Source organism: Vidua chalybeata, chromosome 32 (genome assembly GCF_026979565.1).
Source record: "Vidua chalybeata isolate OUT-0048 chromosome 32, bVidCha1 merged haplotype, whole genome shotgun sequence".
NCBI lineage: Eukaryota > Metazoa > Chordata > Aves > Passeriformes > Viduidae > Vidua > Vidua chalybeata.
In genome coordinates this window covers 1,441,225-1,460,628 of record NC_071561.1, presented here as the reverse complement: position 1 = coordinate 1,460,628, position 19,404 = coordinate 1,441,225, and the positions used below count along the sequence as shown (strand labels likewise).

Below are 19,404 nucleotides of genomic sequence, written 5' to 3'. Positions count from 1 at the left end.
CCCCCGTGTCCATCTGTCCGTCCGTGTCCGTCCGTCCATCCGTGCACCCGCTCGCCGTGTCCGTCTGTCCGGCTGCCACCCAACCCAACCCCCCCCCCCCCCAATCCGTCTGTCCCCCCCACTGTCCATCCCTGTCCATCTGTCCGTCTGTCCATCCCCCCCGCTGTCCATCCCTGTCCGTCTGTCCATGCCCTCCCTCTGTCCATCCCTGTCCATCTGTCCGTCTGTCCATCCCCCCCGCTGTCCATCCCTGTCCATCCCTGTCCGTCTGTCTGTCCCCCCCGCTGTCCATCCCTGTCCATCCCTGTCCATCCCTGTCCGTCTGTCCGTCCTGCCACAGTGACCCGTAGCCATTCTCCTCCCATCCGTCACCCCTGGCCACTGTCCCCCACGTCCGTCTGTCCCCCAGTGTCCCCTCCGTCCGTCTGTCTGTCTGTCCCCCTGTCACTCCTCCCTCTGTCCACTGTCCCCGCTGTCCGTCTGTCCCCCGTTGTCCCCCATCCCCCTGACTGTCCCCGCTGTCCGTCTGTCCCCACCGTGTGTCCCCCCCTCTATCACCCCCCGGCCACTGTCCCTGTCACCCATTGTCCATCCCCCTGTCCCCTGTCTGTCCCCGTGTCCATCTGTCCATTGTCCCCTGTCTGTCCCCCTGTCTGTCCCTGTGTCCCCTGTCCATTGTCCCCCTGTCTGTCCCCGTGTCCATCTGTCCATTGTCCCCTGTCTGTCCCCCTGTCTGTCCCTGTGTCCATCTGTCCATTGTCCCCTGTCTGTCCCCCTGTCTGTCCCCGTGTCCATCCCCCTGTCCCCTGGTCTGTCCCTGTGTCCATCTCGGTGTCCCCCTGTCCATTGTCCCCCTGTCTGTCCCTGTGTCCATCTGTCCATCGTCCCCTGTCTGTCCCTGTGTCCATCTGTCCATTGTCCCCTGTCTGTCCCCTGTCTGTCCCCTGTCCATCTCTGTGTCCCCCTGTCTGTCCCCTGTCTGTCCCCTGTCCATTTCTGTCCCCCTGTCCATTGTCCCCCTGTCTGTCCCCCTGTCCATCTGACCATTGTCCCCTGTCTGTCCCTGTGTCCATCCCTGTCCCCCTGTCTGTCCCTGTCTGTCCCCCTGTCCACTGTCCCCCTGTCTGTCCCCCTGTCTGTCCCCGTGTCCATCTGTCCATTGTCCCCTGTCTGTCCCCCTGTCTGTCCCCGTGTCCATCTGTCCATTGTCCCCTGTCTGTCCCCCTGTCTGTCCCCGTGTCCATCTGTCCATTGTCCCCTGTCTGTCCCCCTGTCTGTCCCCGTGTCCATCTGTCCATTGTCCCCTGTCTGTCCCCCTGTCTGTCCCCGTGTCCATCTCGGTGTCCCCCTGTCTGTCCCCTGTCCCCCCTCCAGGTGCCACCCTCAGGTGCTTTGGCTGCTCCAACCTCCCCCCGCCCGCAGGTAAGAGCCGCCCCTCCCCCACACCTCCGCCCCCGGGTCCTATAGGGGCCATAGGGACCCCCGGGACCTATAGGGGCCGTGGAGACCCCCAGGGTCCTATAGGGGCCATAGGGACCCCCGGGACCTATAGGGGCCATGGAGACCCCCAGGGTCCTATAGGGGCCATAGGGACCCCCGGGTCCTATAGGGGCCACAGGGACCCCTGGGACCTATAGGGGCCATGGAGACCCCCCAGGACCTATAGGGGCCATGGAGACCCCCAGGGTCCTATAGGGGCCATAGGGACCCCCGGGACCTATAGGGGCCATAGGGACCCCCGGGTCCTATAGGGGCCATGGAGACCCCCAGGGTCCTATAGGGGCCATAGGGACCCCCGGGTCCTATAGGGGCCACAGGGACCCCAGGGCCCTATAGGGTCCATATAGACCCCTATAGGGACCCATATACATCCCTATAGGGCCCATATAGACCCCTATAGGGCCCGTACAGACCCCAGGGCTCTATAGGGTCCCTATAGATCCCTATAGATCCCTATAGATCCCTACAGCCCCCAGGCTCTATAGGGTCCCTATAGATCCCTATAGATCCCCATAGATCCCTATAGACCCCCATAGGGTCCCTATAGATCCTTATAGATCCCTACAGCCCCCAGGCTCTATAGGGTCCCTATAGATCCCTATAGATCCCTATAGATCCCTACAGCCCCCAGGCTCTATAGGGTCCCTATAGATCCCTATAGATCCCTATAGATCCCTACAGCCCCCAGGCTCTATAGGGTCCCTATAGATCCCTATAGATCCCTATAGATCCCTACAGCCCCCAGGCTCTATAGGGTCCCTATAGATCCCTATAGATCCCTATAGATCCCTACAGCCCCCAGGCTCTATAGGGTCCCTATAGATCCCTATAGATCCCTATAGATCCCTACAGCCCCCAGGCTCTATAGGGTCCCTATAGATCCCTATAGATCCCTATAGATCCCTACAGCCCCCAGGCTCTATAGGGTCCCTATAGATCCCTATAGATCCCTACAGCCCCCAGGCTCTATAGGGTCCCTATAGGCGCCGCCTGCTCCTCCCCCGGCCGCTGTTTGGGGGCGGTTGCCATGGCAACGCCTCCATCATGGCGCCTCCTCGGGCTATTTTTGGGGAGGGGGCGGTGCCGGGGGGGGCTGGGGGCGGGGCTTACGTGGGGGGACCCAGCGGCCGAGCCCCTCCCCCCGGGGGAACCCCCCCCTCCCCTCCCTCCCCCCCCCCATCGCCATCCCCCGCCGCGTCTCCATGGCAACCGCCGCCCCCCGCCCGCCGCGTCGCCATGGCAACCGCCATCCATGGGGGGGGGGAGATCCGCGCATGCGCAGCGCGACGGGGACACCTCCCCGCAACCCCCTTTGGGGACCCCCGGCCTGGGGGGGGGCCCGAGGGCGCCTCCCCCCATTGGGGACCCCCCAAGTTGATGCAAGGGGGGGGGGGTCTCCAATTTTCTTCCCCCCCACCCAATCTGGGCTCCCCCGCGGTTTGTTTTTTTTTTTTTGGGGGGGGGGACACACACGACCCCCCCCCCCCATTCCACATCAGAGGGACCCAGGCGTCCTCCCCCCCCCCCCCCAGGACCCTCCCCCAAATCCTCCCCCCCCCCCCAATCCAGGGGGGTCTCGGCGTCCGGGCACGCGCAGAGCGGGCAGGGGGGGGTGGGGGGGGGGGTCGCTCCTCGGCTCCTCCCCTCCCCCCCCCCGCCCCCCGCACCGCCCGGCCGGGCCCTGGTTCTGCTGCGGAGGCGCCGGGGGCTCCCCCACCCCCACCCGGGACCCCTCCCCCCTCCCGGGGGTGTCCCCGTGTGTGTGTGTGTGTGTGTGTGTGCCCCCCCCCATATTTTTGGGGGGGGCCCCCCCCCCCCGCCCCCAAAAATGTGGTGCCTGCAGTGCACGGCCGACCGGCGGCGGGGGCCGCTCCGGCAGCGGCTGCTGCACGGGTGAGTCGGGGACCCCCCCGGGACCCCCCCCCCGGCACTCCCCGAGACCCCCCCCGGGACCCCCCAAACCCTTCCCCTCCCCCTCCCCCCCCGCGCGGCGCCTCCCTCGTCCCCTCCCCCCCTTCCCTCCCCCCCCTCCTCACCTGCCTGGGCCCCCCCCACCCCCCCCCCCGGGAGTTTTGGGGACCCCCCCCCTCCCCGCTCTGCTCCATTCCCCCCCCCGCCCCAAATTCCAGCGCTGGGTCCCCGCGGGGCTGGGGGGGGAGGGGACGCGTCTGTCCCTGTGTCCGTGTGTCCCCCGTGGCCGTGCGTGCACGTACGCCCCTGTCGTGTGTCCGTGTGTCCCTGTGTCCGTGTGTCCCCATGTCTGCGTGTCCCCATGTCCGTGTGTCCCCATGTCTGCGTGTCCCCCTGTCCATGTGTCCCCGTGTCCGTGTGTCCCCATGTCTGCGTGTCCCCGTGTCCGTGTGTCCCCATGTCCCTGTGTCCCCGTGTCCGTGTGTCCCCGTGTCCGTATGGCCGCTGTCTGTGTGTCCCCATGTCCCCATGTCCCTGTGTCCCCATGTCCATATGGTCACTGTCTGTGTGTCCCCGTGTCCGTGTGTCCCCGTGTCCGTATGACCGCTGTCTGTGTGTCCCCATGTCCCCATGTCCGTGTGTCCCTGTGTCCCCGTGTCCATGTGTCCTCATGTCCCTGTGTCCCTATGTCCCCATGTCCATGTGTCCCCATGTCCGTGTGTCCCTGTGTCCCCATGTCCATATGTCCCCATGTCCGTGTGTCTATGTGTCTGTCTGTCCCCATGTCCATATGGCCGATGTCCCCATCTCCATGTGTCCCCGTGTCCATAGGGCCCACGTCCCTGTGTCCGTGTGTCCGTCTGTCCCCATGTCCATATGGCCAATGTCCCCATGTCCCTGTGTCCCCATGTCCATATGGCCGATGTCCCCATGTCCCTGTGTCCCCATGTCCATATGGCCAATGTCCCCATGTCCCTGTGTCCCCATTTCCATATGGCCGATGTCCCCATGTCCCTGTGTCCCCATGTCCATATGGCCAATGTCCCCATGTCTGTGTGTCCCCATGTCCGTGTGTCCCTGTGTCCCAATGTCCATATGACCAATGACCCCATGTCCATGTGTCCCCATGTCTGTGTGTCCCCATGTCCACATGTTCCCGTGTCCATGTGGCCGATGTCCCCATGTCCAGACGTCCCCATGTCTGTGTGTCCATGTGTCTGTGTGTCCCCATGTCCCCATGTCCCCATGTCCATGTGTCCCCGTGTCCATAGGGCCCATGTCCCTGTGTCCATGTGTCCGTCTGTCCCCATGTCCATATGGCCGATGTCCCCATGTCCCTGTGTCCCCATGTCTGTGTGTCCCCATGTCCGCATGTCCCCATGTCCATGTGTCCCCATGTCTGTGTGTCCATGTGTCCCCATGTCCATATGTCCCCATGTCCATGTGTCCCCATGTCCATATGTCCCCATGTCCCTTTGTTCATGTGTCCCCAGGTCCCCATGTCCGTGTGTCCCCATGACAGTGTGTCTGTGTGTCCCCATGTCCGTGTGTCCATGTGTACCCATGTCCATATGGCCAATGTTCTCATGGCCAATGTCCCTGTGTCCCCATGTCCATGTGTCCCTGTGTCCCTGTGTCCCCATGTCCATGTGTCCCCATGTCCATGTGTCCCCAAGTCCCTGTGTCCCCATGTCCATGTGTCCCTGTGTCCCCATGTCCCTGTGTCCCTGTGTCCATGTGTCCGTGTGTTGCCATGTCCATATGGCCGATGTCCCCATGTCCGTGTGTCCCCATGTCCATGTGTCCCTGTGTCTCCATGTCCATATGACCAATGTCCTCATGTCTGTGTGTCCCCATGTCCAGACGTCCCCATGTCTGTGTCCATGTGTCCGTGTGTCCCCATGTCCATATGTCCCCATGTCCCTTTGTCCATGTGTCCCCAGGTCCCCATGTCCGTGTGTCCCCATGTCCGTGTGTCCCCATGTCCCCATGTCCATATGGCCAATGTCCCCATGTCCGTGTGTCCCCATGTCCATGTGTCCCTGTGTCCCCATGTCCATGTGTCCCCATGTCCCTGTGTCCCCATGTCCGTGTGTCCCCATGTCCGTGTGTCCATGTGTCCCCATGTCCATATGGCAGATGTCCCCATGTCCGTGTGTCCCCATGTCTGTATGCCGCACACCGTGTGTCCGTGTCCCTGTCCCCACATCTGTCATGTCCCCATGTCCCTGTGACATGTCCATGTGTCCCCGTGTCCATGTGTCCCGTGTCCCTGTGTCCCCACGTCCATGTGTCCCATGTCCATGTGTCCGTCTGTCTGTCCCCTTGTCCCTGTGTCTCTGTCCCCATGTCCCCGTGTCCCTGTGTCCCCATTGGTGGCTCCAGACTCTTTGAGGGCTCTCGGGGGGACCTGTGGAGGTCTCAGGGAGGTTTTGGGGGTCCCGGGGAGGTCCTGAGGGTGGTCTGGGGGGTTTTGGGGTGTCCTGGGGGGGTCCCGACATGGGGGTGACGCGGTGTCCCCGCAGCGTGGACGGCGAAGCCCCGGGCAGCGAGGGGGGGGGGCCGGTGCCCGACAGCCCCGGGAGACCCCCCCCCTACCGGGGCCTCCCCCAGCCGGCGCCCCAAGGCCCGGGAGGGGCCGGGGGCGGCCCCGGGGGGGGCTCCTCGGGCGTGGCCTGGCCCCGGCTGCCCCCCCAGCCGGCCAGCGTGGCCCTGCGCAAGCAGGAGGAGGAGGAGGAGAGCAAGAGGCCGAAGGCTCTGAGCGACAGCTACGAGCTCTCCACCGACCTGCAGGACAAGAAGGTACCTGGGGACACCTGGGGACACCCCGGGACACCTGGGGACACCCCTGGGATGGGCCCTGGTTGTGTGATGGTCACAGCCCACGCGTGGTGGCCCCCAGATCCACGTCATGGTTCCTGTCCCCATGCAATGCTCCCTGTCCCCATATGAGGCCACCGTGTCCCCTCTCTCTGCCCTGGCTGTTGCCTCACCTGTGTCCTTTTCTTGTCCTGTCCCCTCCCTGTCCCCTCCCTGTCCCCTCCCGGTCCCCATGGCCTCATGTCCCTATCCATGTTTTGATGTCCCCATCCCCACGCCCCCATGCCCTTGTCCATGTCCCCATGTCCCCATCTCCTGTCCCCAACCCCATGTTCTCATCCACATCCACCTCTCCATGTCCCCATCCTCATGTCCTCCTGTCCCCATCCATGTCCCCATCCTTATCCACGTCCCCATGTCCCCACCTGTGTCCCTGTGTCCCCATACTCATCCACATCCCCCACATCCCCACCCATGTCCCTATCCCCATCCCTGTCCCCATGTCCCCACCCATGTCCCTATCCTCATTCATGTCACCATGTCCCTATGCATGTCCCCATGTCCCCATCCCTGTCCCTGCCCCAACGCGTGTCACTATGTCTCCATCCTCATCCATGTCCTCACATCCCCTGCCATGTCCCCATGTCCCCATCCATGTCCCCATCCTCATCTATGCCCCCATGTCCCCACATCCCCTGCCATGTCCCCATGTCCCCATCCCTATCCCCTGTCCCCATGTCCCCTGCCATGTCCTCATGTCCCCATGTCCCCATCCCTGTCCCGTGTCCCCACGTGTGTCCCCACGTTGCCATCCTCATCCATATCCCCACGTCCCTTGCCACATCCCCATGTCCCCACGTCCCCACGTCCCCACATGTGTCCCCACATCCTCATCCTCATCCATGTCCCCACATCCCTTGCCACGTCCCCATGTCCCCACGCGTGTCCCCACATCCCCATCCTCATCCATATCCCCACGTCCCTTGCCACATCCCCACATCCCTTGCCACGTCCCCACGTTCTTTGCCATGTCCCCATGTCCCCACATCCCCATGTCCTCACACGTGTCCCCACATCCTCATCCTCATTCACGTCCTCACATCCCTTGCCACATCCCCATGTCCCCATGTCCCCATGTCCCCACGTGTGTCCCCACATCCCCATCCTCATCCACATCCCCACATCCCTTGCCACGTCCCCACATCCCTTGCCACATCCCCATGTCCCCACGTCCCCACGTCCACACATCCCCACGTCCCCACATCCCCATCCTCATCCATGTCCCCACATCCCTTGCCACGTCCCCATGTCCCCACGTCCCCACGCGTGTCCCCGTGTCCCCGCAGGTGGAGATGCTGGAGCGCAAGTACGGCGGCTATTTCCGCTCGCGCCGCGCGGCGCGGACCATCCAGGCCGCGTTCCGGCGCTACCGCATGGCGCAGAAGTTCGAGCGGCTGCGCAGCGAGGGCGGCCGGGCGCGGCGCCTGGCGCTGCCGGGGCTGCGCCTCCAGTTCTCCTTCGAGGAGTACGACCGCGGCCCCCCGGCCCCCGCCCCGGGGCCGCCCCCGCCGCCCCCGCCCTACTTCCAGGGCAAACCGGCCTCGCTGGACGAGGGCGTCCTGGGGGGGCCGCGGCGCGCGCCCCGTTACGGGGGGTCCTGCCGGGCCGGCCTGGATGGGGGCGGGGGTCCCGGCGAGGGGGTGGCGGTGGGGGGGGGCTCCGGGGTGGGGGGCGCGGGAAGCCCCCCCCGGCAGCTCTCGGCTTCGGCCGATTTCGGGCCCGGAGGCGCCGACCTGGAGGAGGCGTTTGCGCAGCAGGTGGGGGTCAGGGGGGTCCTGGGGGTTATGGGGTTTATGGGGTTGGGGGGGTCGTGGGGGTTATGGGGTATGGGGGGTTATGGGGGTTATAGGAGTTATGGGGTCGGGGGGGTTATGGGGTCCTGGGGATTATGGGGTCAGGGGGGTCATGAGGGTCACAGGGTCATGGGGGTTATGGGGACGGGGGGGTCATGGGAATTATGGGGGTTATGGGGTCAGGGGGATCATGGGGGTTATGGGGTCCTGGTGATTATGGGGTCAGGGGGGTCATGAGGGTCACAGGATTATGGGGTCAAAGGGGCCATGAGGGTTATGGGGTCAGGGGGGTCATGAGGATGGGGGTTAAAGGGTCATGGGGGTCCCAGGAGGTGCCAGGGGTCACGGGGGTCAGGGGGTCACAAGAGCATGGACATTACAGCGGCCATTAGGGGTCACAGGTGACAAAGGGAATCGTGGGGGGGCCACAGGGATTTGGGGTCTTGCGGAGGTCGTGGGGGGGTCACAGGGGCCAATATGGGGGGTCTGGAGCCCATGAGGGGTGCACAGAGGGGGGCTCACGGGGGGGTCCTGTCCCCGCAGGTGAAGTCCTTGGCCGCCTCCATTGATGAGGCGCTGGGGGGGGGTCGCGGGGTCCCCCCCGGCGCCCCGGACCCGCCCGCGGGGGACAGCGCGGCCACCTCCGCCAGCGACGTCACCCTGTACCTGGACGAGGGGCTCCCCGGCTCCCCCCGCTCCCCGGAGAGACCCCCCAGCCCCGAGCCCCCTCCCGACACCGGGGGGCCGCCGCCCCCGCCCGCCCCACCGCCCCCCCCGCCGCCCCCCGCCAACCCCCCCGGCCCGGCCGAGCGCTGGGGGGGCCCCGAGGAGCCCCCCCGGAGGGGCCCCCCGTGCCTGGAGTGCCGGGGGCGGGGGGCCGGGGGGGGACACCCCCCGCTGCTGACGGTGGAGCCCCCGAGCGACAGCTCGGCCGACCTGAGTGACCGCTCGGACCGCGGCTCCATCAACCGGGGGGGCCCCTACGAGCCCGAGGGCACCGGGGGGGGCACCTTACCCCGCTCCGGGCCCCCCCACCGCTGCTTCCACCCCGAGGGGCCCCCCCCGCCGCCCCCCGGCCCCCCGCCCCCGCCCGCGGCCGAGGAGGGCTCCGAGGGGGACAACGAGAGCCTGGGCAGCAGCTCCAACTCCAACGAGACCCTCAACTGCTCCTCGGGCTCCTCGTCCCGCGACAGCCTGCGCCGGCCCCCCCCGCCGCCCCCCCCGCCGCCCACCGCCCCCCCGCAGCCCCCCGGCACCGCCGGACCCCCCGGCAAGGCCACGTACCAGCGGGAGCCGCGGCAGAGCTGGGACTCGCCGGCGCTCAACAACGACGTGGTGCAGCGGCGCCAGTACCGCATCGGCCTCAACCTCTTCAACAAGTGAGGGGCTGGGGGGGTCTGGGGGGGTCTGTGCCGGACGTGGGGTGGGGTCTGGGGGTCCGGCAGTGGGGCCGCGCGGCGCTGCCACGGTCGCCAGGGGAGGGCTGGGGGTGGGATTGTTGGTGACACCTCGGTGAGGGCAGGGTGATGTTCTAGGTGACCCTATAGCGAGGGCAGGGTGGTGTTCTAGGTGACCCTATAGCAAGGGCAGGGTGGTGTTCTAGGTGACCCTATAGCAAGGATGGGGGATGTTCTAGGTGACCCTATAGCGAGGGCAGGGGGATGTTCTAGGTGACCCTATAGCAAGGATGGGGGATGTTCTAGGTGACCCTATAGCAAGGGCAGGGGATGTTCTTGGTGACCCTATAGCGAGGGCAGGGTGGTGTTCTAGGTCACTCTATAGCGAGGGCAGGGTGGTGTTCTAGGTCACCCTATAGTGAGGACGGGGGATGTTTGAGGTGACCCTGTAGACCCCATGATGATGTTCTAGATGACGTTCTAATGACGTCCGTTCTAGACGACCCTACGGTGATGTTCTGGATGGCCCTATAGTGAGGACGGGGGGATGTTTGAGGTGACCCTGTAGAACCCCACAGTGACGTTCTAGGTGACCCTATGGTGATGTTCTAGGTGAGCCTATAGTGAGGACAGGGGGGACGTTGGTGGCCCTGGAGAAGAGCGAGGTGGCCTGGGTGGCCCTAGGGAAGGACATGATGGCCGTGGTGGCAAGGACGAGGTGGTGTTTGAGGTGGCCCTGTAGAACCCCACCGTGATGTTCTAGGTAGCCCTACGGTGACATTCCAGGTCACCCAGTGCTCAAGACATGACAGTGTTCTGGGTGACCCTTTGGGGAAGCAGATGTCGTCACCTCAGGTGATCCCAAACCAGGGTGACCCTCCGGTGACCCCAGAGATGACCCTAGAGCCGGGGGCAGGTGACGTTCTGGGTCACTCTACAGCCAGAGTGACCACCATGGCTGACCACACGCCCACCCCCCGCAGGAAGCCGGAGAAGGGGATCCAGTACCTGATCGAGAGGGGGTTCCTGTCCGACACCCCCGTGGGCGTCGCCCACTTCATCCTGGAGCGGAAGGGCCTGAGCCGGCAGATGATCGGCGAGTTCCTGGGCAACCGCCAGAAGCAGTTCAACCGCGACGTCCTCGAGTAAGGGGGGGACGCGCCGGGGGGACGGGGGACACGCCGGGGCTCGGGGCGGCCCCCAGACCCACCCCCTGCCGCGGGGTCTCGGCAGCTGCGTGGTGGACGAGATGGATTTCTCCGGGATGGAGCTGGACGAGGCCCTGCGGAAGTTCCAGTCCCACATCCGGGTGCAGGGGGAGGCGCAGAAGGTTGAGCGCTTGATCGAGGCCTTCAGGTGAGGAATGGGTCCCTGTCCCCACGTCCCCGTGTCCCCACGTCCCCATGTCCCCATGTCCCCACGTCCCCGTGTCCCCACGTCTCCGTGTCCCCACGTCCCCATGTCCCCATGTCCCCACGTCCCCGTGTCCCCACGTGCCCACTGCCTTGCCCCTGCCACCAGCAGCACACGGTGGTGTGGTCACCGTGGGGTGGCGTTCTAGGTGACCCTATGGGGCTGAGGGGGGACACAAGGGGGTGGTGGCACCTGTGGGACCAGGGGCAGTTCTAGGTGACCCTACAGACCGTCAGGACACTGGGGGATGGCCCCTGGACCACAGGGTGACATTCTAGGTGACCCTGTGGATCAAGGAAGGGCCGTGGGGGTGCTGGCCCACGTTCTAGGTGACCCTACAGCCATTGGGGTGCTGCCCCACACCTAGGGGTGGCTGTGGGGTGCAGAGGCCACCCCGCGAGGCGGGGCCGGACGTGGGGCACCGTGACCCCATGGGCCGTGGGGGTTGTCCGCCCCGCAGCCAGCGCTACTGCGTGTGTAACGCGGCCCTGCTGCGCCAGTTCCGCAACCCGGACACCATCTTCATCCTGGCCTTCGCCATCATCCTCCTCAACACCGACATGTACAGCCCCAGCGTCAAGGCCGAGCGCAAGATGAAGCTCGAGGACTTCATCAAGAACCTGCGAGGTGAGGCCCTGCCCGGGGACGTGGGTTCTAGAGCAGGGCCGGGTGTTGCGTGCTCTAGAGCTGGCCCGGGAGTTGTAGGTTCTGGAGCAGGGTCCGCTGTTACGGATTCTAGGTGGGCCTGGGTGTTGTGGGTTCTAGATTGGGTCAGGTGTTGCAGGTTCTAGTGAGGGTTCTGGTAGCTGTGGGTTCAAGAGGACATGGGTGCTAGAGCGGGTCTTGACATTGTGGGCTCTAGAGTGGGAGAGATGTCACCGGTTCTAGAGCTGGTCTATGAGCTGCAGGCTCTGGATTAGATGATTCTAGAACAGAGCTGGGGGTGGTTGGTGGAGGGTTTCTAGAATGGGTCCAGACCTGCTGTCATGGGTTCTAGATCCGCCCGTGCCAAGCAAGTTCTGGGGCGGGGTCAGGAGTTGTGTGTTCTAGAACAGAACCACCAGTTGAAGGTTCTAGAGTGGGGGACGGATGTTGTGGGTTCTGGAGTGGTTCGATGTGACACGGGTTCTACAGCGGGGCCGGGTGTCATGCAGGGGTGGACAATGGCGAGGACATCCCCCGGGACATGCTGGTGGGCATCTACCAGCGCATCCAGAGCCGCGAGCTGCGCACCAACGATGACCACGTGTCCCAGGTCCAGGCCGTGGAGCGCATGATCGTCGGCAAGAAACCGGTGGGTGGGCTCGGGGGTGGGACGGGGGCCAGGGCACCCGGGGGGGGTGTGACCCACGGGGGGTGTGCCAGGTGACCCCATGGGACAGGTTCTAGGCCACCCAAAGGAGACATTCCAGGTGATCCTGTGGTGGGGAGGATGTTCTAGACCACCCATGGGAGATGTTCCAACATTCCAGGAGATCCTGTGGGAGGGATGTTCTAGGTGACCCATGGGGCAGGTTCTAGGTGACCCCATGGGTGGGATGTTCTAGGTGACCCATGGGGCAGGTTCTAGGTGACCCCATGGGTGGGATGTTCTAGGTGACCCATGGGGCAGGTTCTAGGTGACCCATGGGGCAGGTTCTAGGTGACCCCATGGGTGGGATGTTCTAGGTGACCCATGGGGCAGGTTCTAGGTGACCCATGGGGCAGGTTCCAGGTGGCCCAAGGGACAGATTCCAGGTGACCCATGGGGGATGATCCAGGTGACCCATGGGGGACATCGTATGGGATCCATGTGGGACATTTGGGGTGACCCTTGAAGTGACCCCTGTGGGACATTCAAGGTGACTCTTGAAGTGACCCCTGTGGGACATTTGGGGTCACCCTTGAAGTGACCCCTGTGGGACATTTGGGGTCACCCTTGAAGTGACCCACAGGGGACATTTGGGGTGACTCTTGAAGTGACCCATGTGGGACATTTGGGGTGACCCATGGGACCCTTCGGGGTGACCCAATGGGGTGTCCATGCTCTTGGTGACCCCGGTGAAGGTCTGAGGGCATCATCACCACCCCGGGGTGGGGCCGGGTGGCCGTGTCCCACCCCAGGTGTGACCCCACCGCTGTCCCCAGGTGCTGTCCCTACCCCACCGGCGCCTGGTCTGCTGCTGCCAACTCTACGAGGTGCCCGACCCCAACCGGCCCCAGCGCCTGGGGCTGCACCAGCGCGAGGTTTTCCTCTTCAACGACCTGCTGGTGGTGAGCGGGGGGTCCCGGGGGGGGTCCCGGGGTGGGCTCACCCCCGGGGGGTGCAGGGGGGTCCCGGGAGATGGGTCCCTGCTGACCCCGTGGCCTTGGCAGGTGACGAAGATCTTCCAGAAGAAGAAGATCCTGGTGACCTACAGCTTCCGGCAGAGCTTCCCGCTGGTGGAGATGCACATGCAGCTCTTCCAGAACGCCTGTGAGCCCCACGGCGCCCCGCGGGACCCCACAGCACCCTATGGGACCCCACAGCACCCTATGGGACCCCACAGCACCCCAAAGAACCCCACAGCACCCTATGGGACCCCACAGCACCCCAAAGAACCCCACAGCACCCCAAAGAACCCCACAGCACCCTATGGGACCCCACAGCACCCCAAAGAACCCCACAGCACCCTATGGGACCCCGCAGCACCCCAAAGAACCCCACAGCACCCTATGGGACCCCACAGCACCCCAAAGAACCCCACAGCACCCTATGGGACCCCGCAGCACCCCAAAGAACCCCACAGCACCCTATGGGACCCCACAGCACCCCAAAGAACCCTGCAGCACCCCAAAGAACCTCACAGGACCCCAGAGAACCTCGCAGCACCCTATGGGACCCTACAGCACCCCAAAGAACCCTGTGGGGTGTCCTTGACTCTTTGGGGGTGTCCCTGTTTGGGGGGTCCCTGTCCCTGTGGGGGTGTCCCTGACCCCCGTGCCCCCCCCAGATTCCCAGTTTGGGATCAAACTGGGTGATCCTTTGGGGGTGTCCCTGTCCCTTTGGGGGGGTCCCTGACCCCCGTGCCCCCCCAGATTCCCAGTTTGGGATCAAGCTGGGTGACTCTTTGGGGTGTCCCTGTCCCTTTGGGGTGTCCCTGTCCCTTTGGGGGGTCCCTGATCCCAGTCCCCCCCCCAGATTACCAGTTTGGGATCAAGCTGGGTGACCCTGTGGGGGTGTCCCTGTCCCTGTGGGGGGTCCCTGATCCCAGTCCCCCCCCCCAGATTCCCAGTTTGGGATCAAGCTGGGTGACTCTTTGGGGTGTCCCTGTCCCTTTGGGGTGTCCCTGTCCCTGTGGGGGGTCCCTGACCCCAGTGCCCCCCCCAGATTACCAGTTTGGGATCAAGCTGGGTGACTCTTTGGGGTGTCCCTGTCCCTTTGGGGTGTCCCTGTCCCTTTGGGGGGTCCCTGATCCCAGTCCCCCCCCCCAGATTACCAGTTTGGGATCAAGCTGGGTGACCCTGTGGGGGTGTCCCTGTCCCTGTGGGGGGTCCCTGATCCCAGTCCCCCCCCCCAGATTCCCAGTTTGGGATCAAGCTGGGTGACTCTTTGGGGTGTCCCTGTCCCTTTGGGGTGTCCCTGTCCCTGTGGGGGGTCCCTGACCCCAGTGCCCCCCCCAGATTACCAGTTTGGGATCAAGCTGGGTGATCCTTTGGGGTGTCCCTGTCCCTTTGGGGGGTCCCTGATCCCAGTCCCCCCCCCCAGATTCCCAGTTTGGGATCAAGCTGGGTGACTCTTTGGGGTGTCCCTGTCCCTTTGGGGTGTCCCTGTCCCTTTGGGGGGTCCCTGATCCCAGTCCCCCCCCCCAGATTACCAGTTGGGATCAAGCTGGGTGACCCTGTGGGGGTGTCCCTGTCCCTTTGGGGTGTCCCTGTCCCTTTGGGGGGTCCCTGACCCCAGTGCCCCCCCCCAGATTACCAGTTTGGGATCAAGCTGGGTGACTCTTTGGGGTGTCCCTGTCCCTTTGGGGTGTCCCTGTCCCTTTGGGGGGTCCCTGACCCCAGTGCCCCCCCCAGATTACCAGTTTGGGATCAAGCTGCTGTCGGCGGCGCCGGGCGGCGAGCGCAAGGTGCTGATCGTGTTCAACGCCCCGAGCCCCCAGGACCGGCTGCGCTTCGCCAGCGACCTCCGCGAGTCCGTGGCCGAGGTGCAGGAGATGGAGAAGTACCGGGTGGAGGGTGAGCACTGGGAGCACTGGGAGGGACACTGGGAGGGGCACTGGGAGCACTGGGAGTGCAGGGAGTGCAGGGAAGGGCACTGGGAGCACTGGGAGGGGGACTGGTAGTGCTGGGAAGGGCACTGGGAGTGCTGGGAAGGGCACTGGGAGCACTGGGAAGGGGACTGGAAGCACTGGGAGTGCAGGGAAGGGCACTGGGAGCACTGGGAGGGGCACTGGGAGGGGCACTGGGAGGGGCACTGGGAGGGGGACTGGAGCACTGGGAGGGACACTGGGAGCACTGGGAGTGCAGGGAAGGGCACTGGGAGCACTGGGAGGGACACTGGTAGTGCTGGGAAGGGCACTGGTAGTGCTGGGAAGGGCACTGGGAGTGCTGGGAAGGGCACTGGTAGTGCTGGGAAGGGCACTGGTAGTGCTGGGAAGGGCACTGGGAGTGCTGGGAGGGGGACTGGGAGCACTGGGAGCAGTGGGAGCGCTGGAAAAGGGGCCTGGGAATGCTGGGGGTGTACTGGTGGTCACTGGTGGTCACTGGGGGGTCACAGGTGTTACTGGTGTCACTGGTGTCACTGGTGTCACTGGGGGGTCACTGGTGTCACTGGGGGGTCACTGGTGTCACTGGTGTGACTGGGCGGTCACTGGTGTCACTGGGGGGTCACTGGTGTCACTGGTGTCACTGGTGTCACTGGTGTCACTGGGGGGGTCACTGGTGTCACTGGTGTCACTGGTGGGTCACTGGTGTCACTGGTGTCACTGGGGGGGTCACTGGTGTCACTGGGGGGTCACTGGAGGGTCACTGGTGTCACTGGGGGGTCACTGGTGTCACTGGTGTCACTGGGGGGGTCACTGGTGTCACTGGTGTCACCGGTCCCCCCCAGCGGAGCTGGAGAAGCAGAAGGGCGTGGCGGGGCCGCGGGGCGCTGGTCAGCACTGGTGTCACTGGGGGGTCACTGGTGTCACTGGGGGGGGTCACTGGTGTCACTGGTGTCACTGGTGTCACTGGAGGGTCACTGGTGTCACTGGTGTCACTGGTGTCACTGGTGTCACTGGGGGGGTCACTGGTGTCACTGGTGTCACTGGTGTCACTGGGGGGTCACTGGTGTCACTGGGGGGTCACTGGTGTCACTGGTGTCACTGGGGGGTCACTGGTGTCACTGGTGTCACTGGTGTCACTGGTGTCACTGGTGTCACCGGTCCCCCCCAGCGGAGCTGGAGAAGCAGAAGGGCGTGGCGGGGCCGCGGGGCGCGGGGCCCCCCCGCGAGGCGCTGAACGGGCTCAGCCGGAGCAGCCTGGAGGAGGCGTTCGGGGCCGAGGGGCTCAAACGGAGCGCCCTGAGCAGCTCCCTGCGGGACCTGTCCGACAGCGGTGAGACTGGGAGCACTGGGAGCACTGGGAAGGGGATTGGAGGGGATTGGGAGAGACTGGAATAGACTGGGAGCCACTGGGAGCACTGGGAAGGGGATTGGGAGGGGATTGGAAGGGGATTAGGAGAGACTGGGAGGGACTGGGAGGAACTGGGAAGGGGGTTGGGAGGGGCTGGGAGAGACTGGGATGGACTGGGAGCACTGGGAGCCACTGGGAAGGGGATTGGGAGGGGATTGGAAGGGACTGGGAAGGGACTGGAAGCCACTGGGAGCACTGGGAAGGGGATTGGGAGGGGCTGGGAGAGACTGGGATGGACTGGGAGGAACTGGGAAGGGGGTTGGGAGGGGCTGGGAGAGACTGGGAGCCACTGGGAGGAACTGGGAAGGGGATTGGGAGGGGATTGGGAGGGGCTGGGAGAGACTGGGATGGACTGGGAGCACTGGGAGCCACTGGGAAGGGGATTGGGAGGGGATTGGAAGGGACTGGGAAGGGACTGGAAGCCACTGGGAGCACTGGGAAGGGGATTGGGAGGGGCTGGGAGAGACTGGGATGGACTGGGAGAGACTGGGAGGAACTGGGAAGGACTGGGAGGGATTGGGAAGGAGTCTGGGGTCTCCATGGGGGGAATTTGGGGTCCCTTGGAGGGTTTGGGGTGTCCGTGGTTGGGTTTGGGGTTACCACAGGGGAATTTTGGGATGCTCTGGAGAGGTTTTGGGGTCCCCTGTGGAGTTTCGGGTCCTCTGGGATGGTTTGGGGTGTCCTGGGCTGTGGGTTTGGGGTCCCCTGGTGGGGAATTTGGGGTGGCCCAGGGGGAATTTGGGATTTTGGGGACAATTTGGGATTCCTGTGGGGTCTCCTGAGGGATTTGGGGTCTCCTGAGGGATTTGGGGTGCCCTGGGGGGGTCCCCGGGGGTCTCCCCTCACTGCTCCCCCCCCCAGGCAAGCGGGGCCGGAGGAACAGCGTGGGGTCCCTGGACAGCACCATCGAGGTGAGGGGACAGTGCCACCCTGAGTGCCACCCCTGAGTGCCACACCCCAAATGTCACACCCCTAAATGTCACACCCCTGTCACGCCCTAAGTGCCACCCCTGAGTGCCACCCCTGAGTGCCACCCCTGAATGTCACACCCTGAGTGCCACCCCCGAATGTCACACCCCTATTGTCACACCCCTGTCACACCCTGAGTGCCACCCCTTGAGTGCCACCCCTTGAGTGCCACCCCTGAGTGCCACACCCTTGCCACACCCCGAGTGCCACACCCTGAGTGCCACACCCCTAATGTCACACCCTTGTCACCCCCTGAGTGCCACCCCTTGAGTGCCACCCCCCGAGTGCCACACCCTTGTCACACCCCCTGAATGTCACCCCGAGTGCCACCCCCCGTCACGCCCTCAATGCCACACCCAAACCCCGCCCACTTTAGCCCCGCCCCCAGGTTACAGACAACCCTTCGCCTGGAAAGGGGCGTGGCCTATGCGGATGGGGCGTGACTTGTGCGCGCCCTAGGGGTGGGGCCAACCAATTATTAGTGTGCCTATCCACCAATGAGGGCTCAGCTTGTTGCTTGGAGGCGTGGCTTGCACACAGAAGGGGCGGGGCTGCCCCACTAATGGGCGGCGCCAATCCCCGAGAGGGGCGTGGCTTTCCCGTCCTGACCCCGCCCCCTTTCAGGGCTCCATCATCAGCAGCCCCCGGCCGCAGGCGCGGGGGGGCCCGGGCGGGCCGGGGGGAGCCCCCGAGGGGGGCTACAAGCCCCCGGCCCGGCCGGTCTCCAACTCCTCGTCCTTCCTGGGCTCGCTCTTCGGCAGCCGCCGCGGCAAAGGCCCCGCGGGGCCCCCCCCCGGCGCGGGGGGTCCCACCTCGGCCTCGGCCTCCTCCTCCTCGGCGTCTTCCTCGCACCACCACCACCACCCGCCGCCCGCCGCGCCCCCCGAGGGCCCCTCCAAGCTGCAGGCGCTGCACGCCCAGTACTGCCACGGGCCCGGGGGGGGCGCGGCGGGCGCGGGGGGGGGCCCGGGCCCTCCGCCGCCCCCCCCGTACCCGCAGCAGCCGCCCCCTCCCAGCCGCCCCGCGCCCCCCCCGCCGCTGCCGGCCATCGCCGCCGGGGCCCCCCCGCGCTTCCACGGCGGGCCCACCCCCCCGTTGTCGGCGCCCCCCCAGCAGCACGGCCCCCCCGGCGGGGGGTTCCCCCCCCCGCACCCCCATTACACGCTGCACCGGCCCGGCAAAAGGGGGGGACCCCCGCCCGGAGCCCCCCGGCAGCCGCTGTCCCCCCTGCCCCTCTACAGCCCCGCCCCCGCCCACCACGGGCTGTCCCACGCGTACCCCCCCGGGCCCCCCCCGCACCACCACCCCCCGCCGCCCCCCGCCCCCGCCAAGCACTTCGTGTTCGGGGGGGGGGGCGGCGGAGTGGGGGGCCCGGCCGGGGGGGCTTTGAGGGGGGGCGGAGGGGGGGCGGCGCCCCCTCCCCATCACCACCATCACCACCATCACCACCACCACGCGCCCCCCCACTCGCCCATCCCCCCCCACCCTTCCTACCCCCCCCTGCCGCCCCCATCGCCCCACACCCCCCTGAGCCCCCACTCGCCCGCCGGCCCCACCTCGCCCCTGGCCCAGGCCGGCCAGGGCCCCCCCAAACCCAAGGGGGGGAACCGCATCAGCACGGTGGTCTGAGCCCCCCCCTCCCCACGCCCCCCCCCCCCCCCCCGCCGGCCTGCTGGACGCGGTGGTTATTTTTGTAACCCCCCCATGTCCCCCACCACGTCCCCCCCCCCCCAAAAAAAAAAAACCAAACAAAAAAACCTGCACGTGGCTCGTGTTTGGCTGCTCGCGCCCCCCCCCGGGAGCGAGGGTGGGGGGGGGGGGTCCCCGGCCAACCGGGTGAGTGACCCCCCCGCCCCGCCCCCGCCATCCCGGGGGTCCGGCAGCGATGCTGCCCCCCCACC

At 65.8% G+C, this 19,404-nt stretch overlaps 1 protein-coding gene across 2 annotated transcripts; it reads left to right on the top strand.

The window, feature by feature from the left end:
- The first annotated feature begins 1,296 nt into the window (after positions 1–1,296).
- On the top strand, positions 1,297–19,177 carry IQSEC2 (IQ motif and Sec7 domain ArfGEF 2). Of its 2 annotated transcripts, none has more exons than XM_053968109.1 (14): positions 1,297–1,422; positions 5,937–6,213; positions 7,578–8,048; positions 8,628–9,463; positions 10,465–10,626; positions 10,715–10,837; positions 11,355–11,521; positions 12,049–12,188; positions 13,022–13,147; positions 13,250–13,349; positions 14,933–15,094; positions 16,295–16,456; positions 17,396–17,445; positions 18,128–19,176. In XM_053968109.1, the coding sequence occupies exons 3-14, from the start codon at positions 7,584–7,586 to the stop codon at positions 19,130–19,132; spliced, it is 3,498 nt and encodes a 1,165-aa protein (XP_053824084.1). In that variant the 5' UTR covers positions 1,297–1,422; positions 5,937–6,213; positions 7,578–7,583; the 3' UTR covers positions 19,133–19,176. The 2 variants fall into 2 exon arrangements, with proteins under 2 accessions (XP_053824084.1, XP_053824083.1); XM_053968108.1 differs by lacking the exon at positions 1,297–1,422 and adding an exon at positions 3,061–3,393 and having other exon boundaries at positions 18,128–19,177.
- Positions 19,178–19,404: the final 227 nt, after the last annotated feature.

Coding starts and splice junctions, on each gene's coding strand:
- IQSEC2 (XM_053968108.1), top strand. CDS start 3,329: ATGTGGTGCCTGCAGTGCACGGCCGACCGGCGGCGGGGGCCGCTCCGG. Junction 10,838..11,354: donor CGCTTGATCGAGGCCTTCAG/GTGAGGAATGGG, acceptor TCCGCCCCGCAG/CCAGCGCTACTGCGTGTGTA. Junction 13,148..13,249: donor TCTTCAACGACCTGCTGGTG/GTGAGCGGGGGG, acceptor TGGCCTTGGCAG/GTGACGAAGATCTTCCAGAA.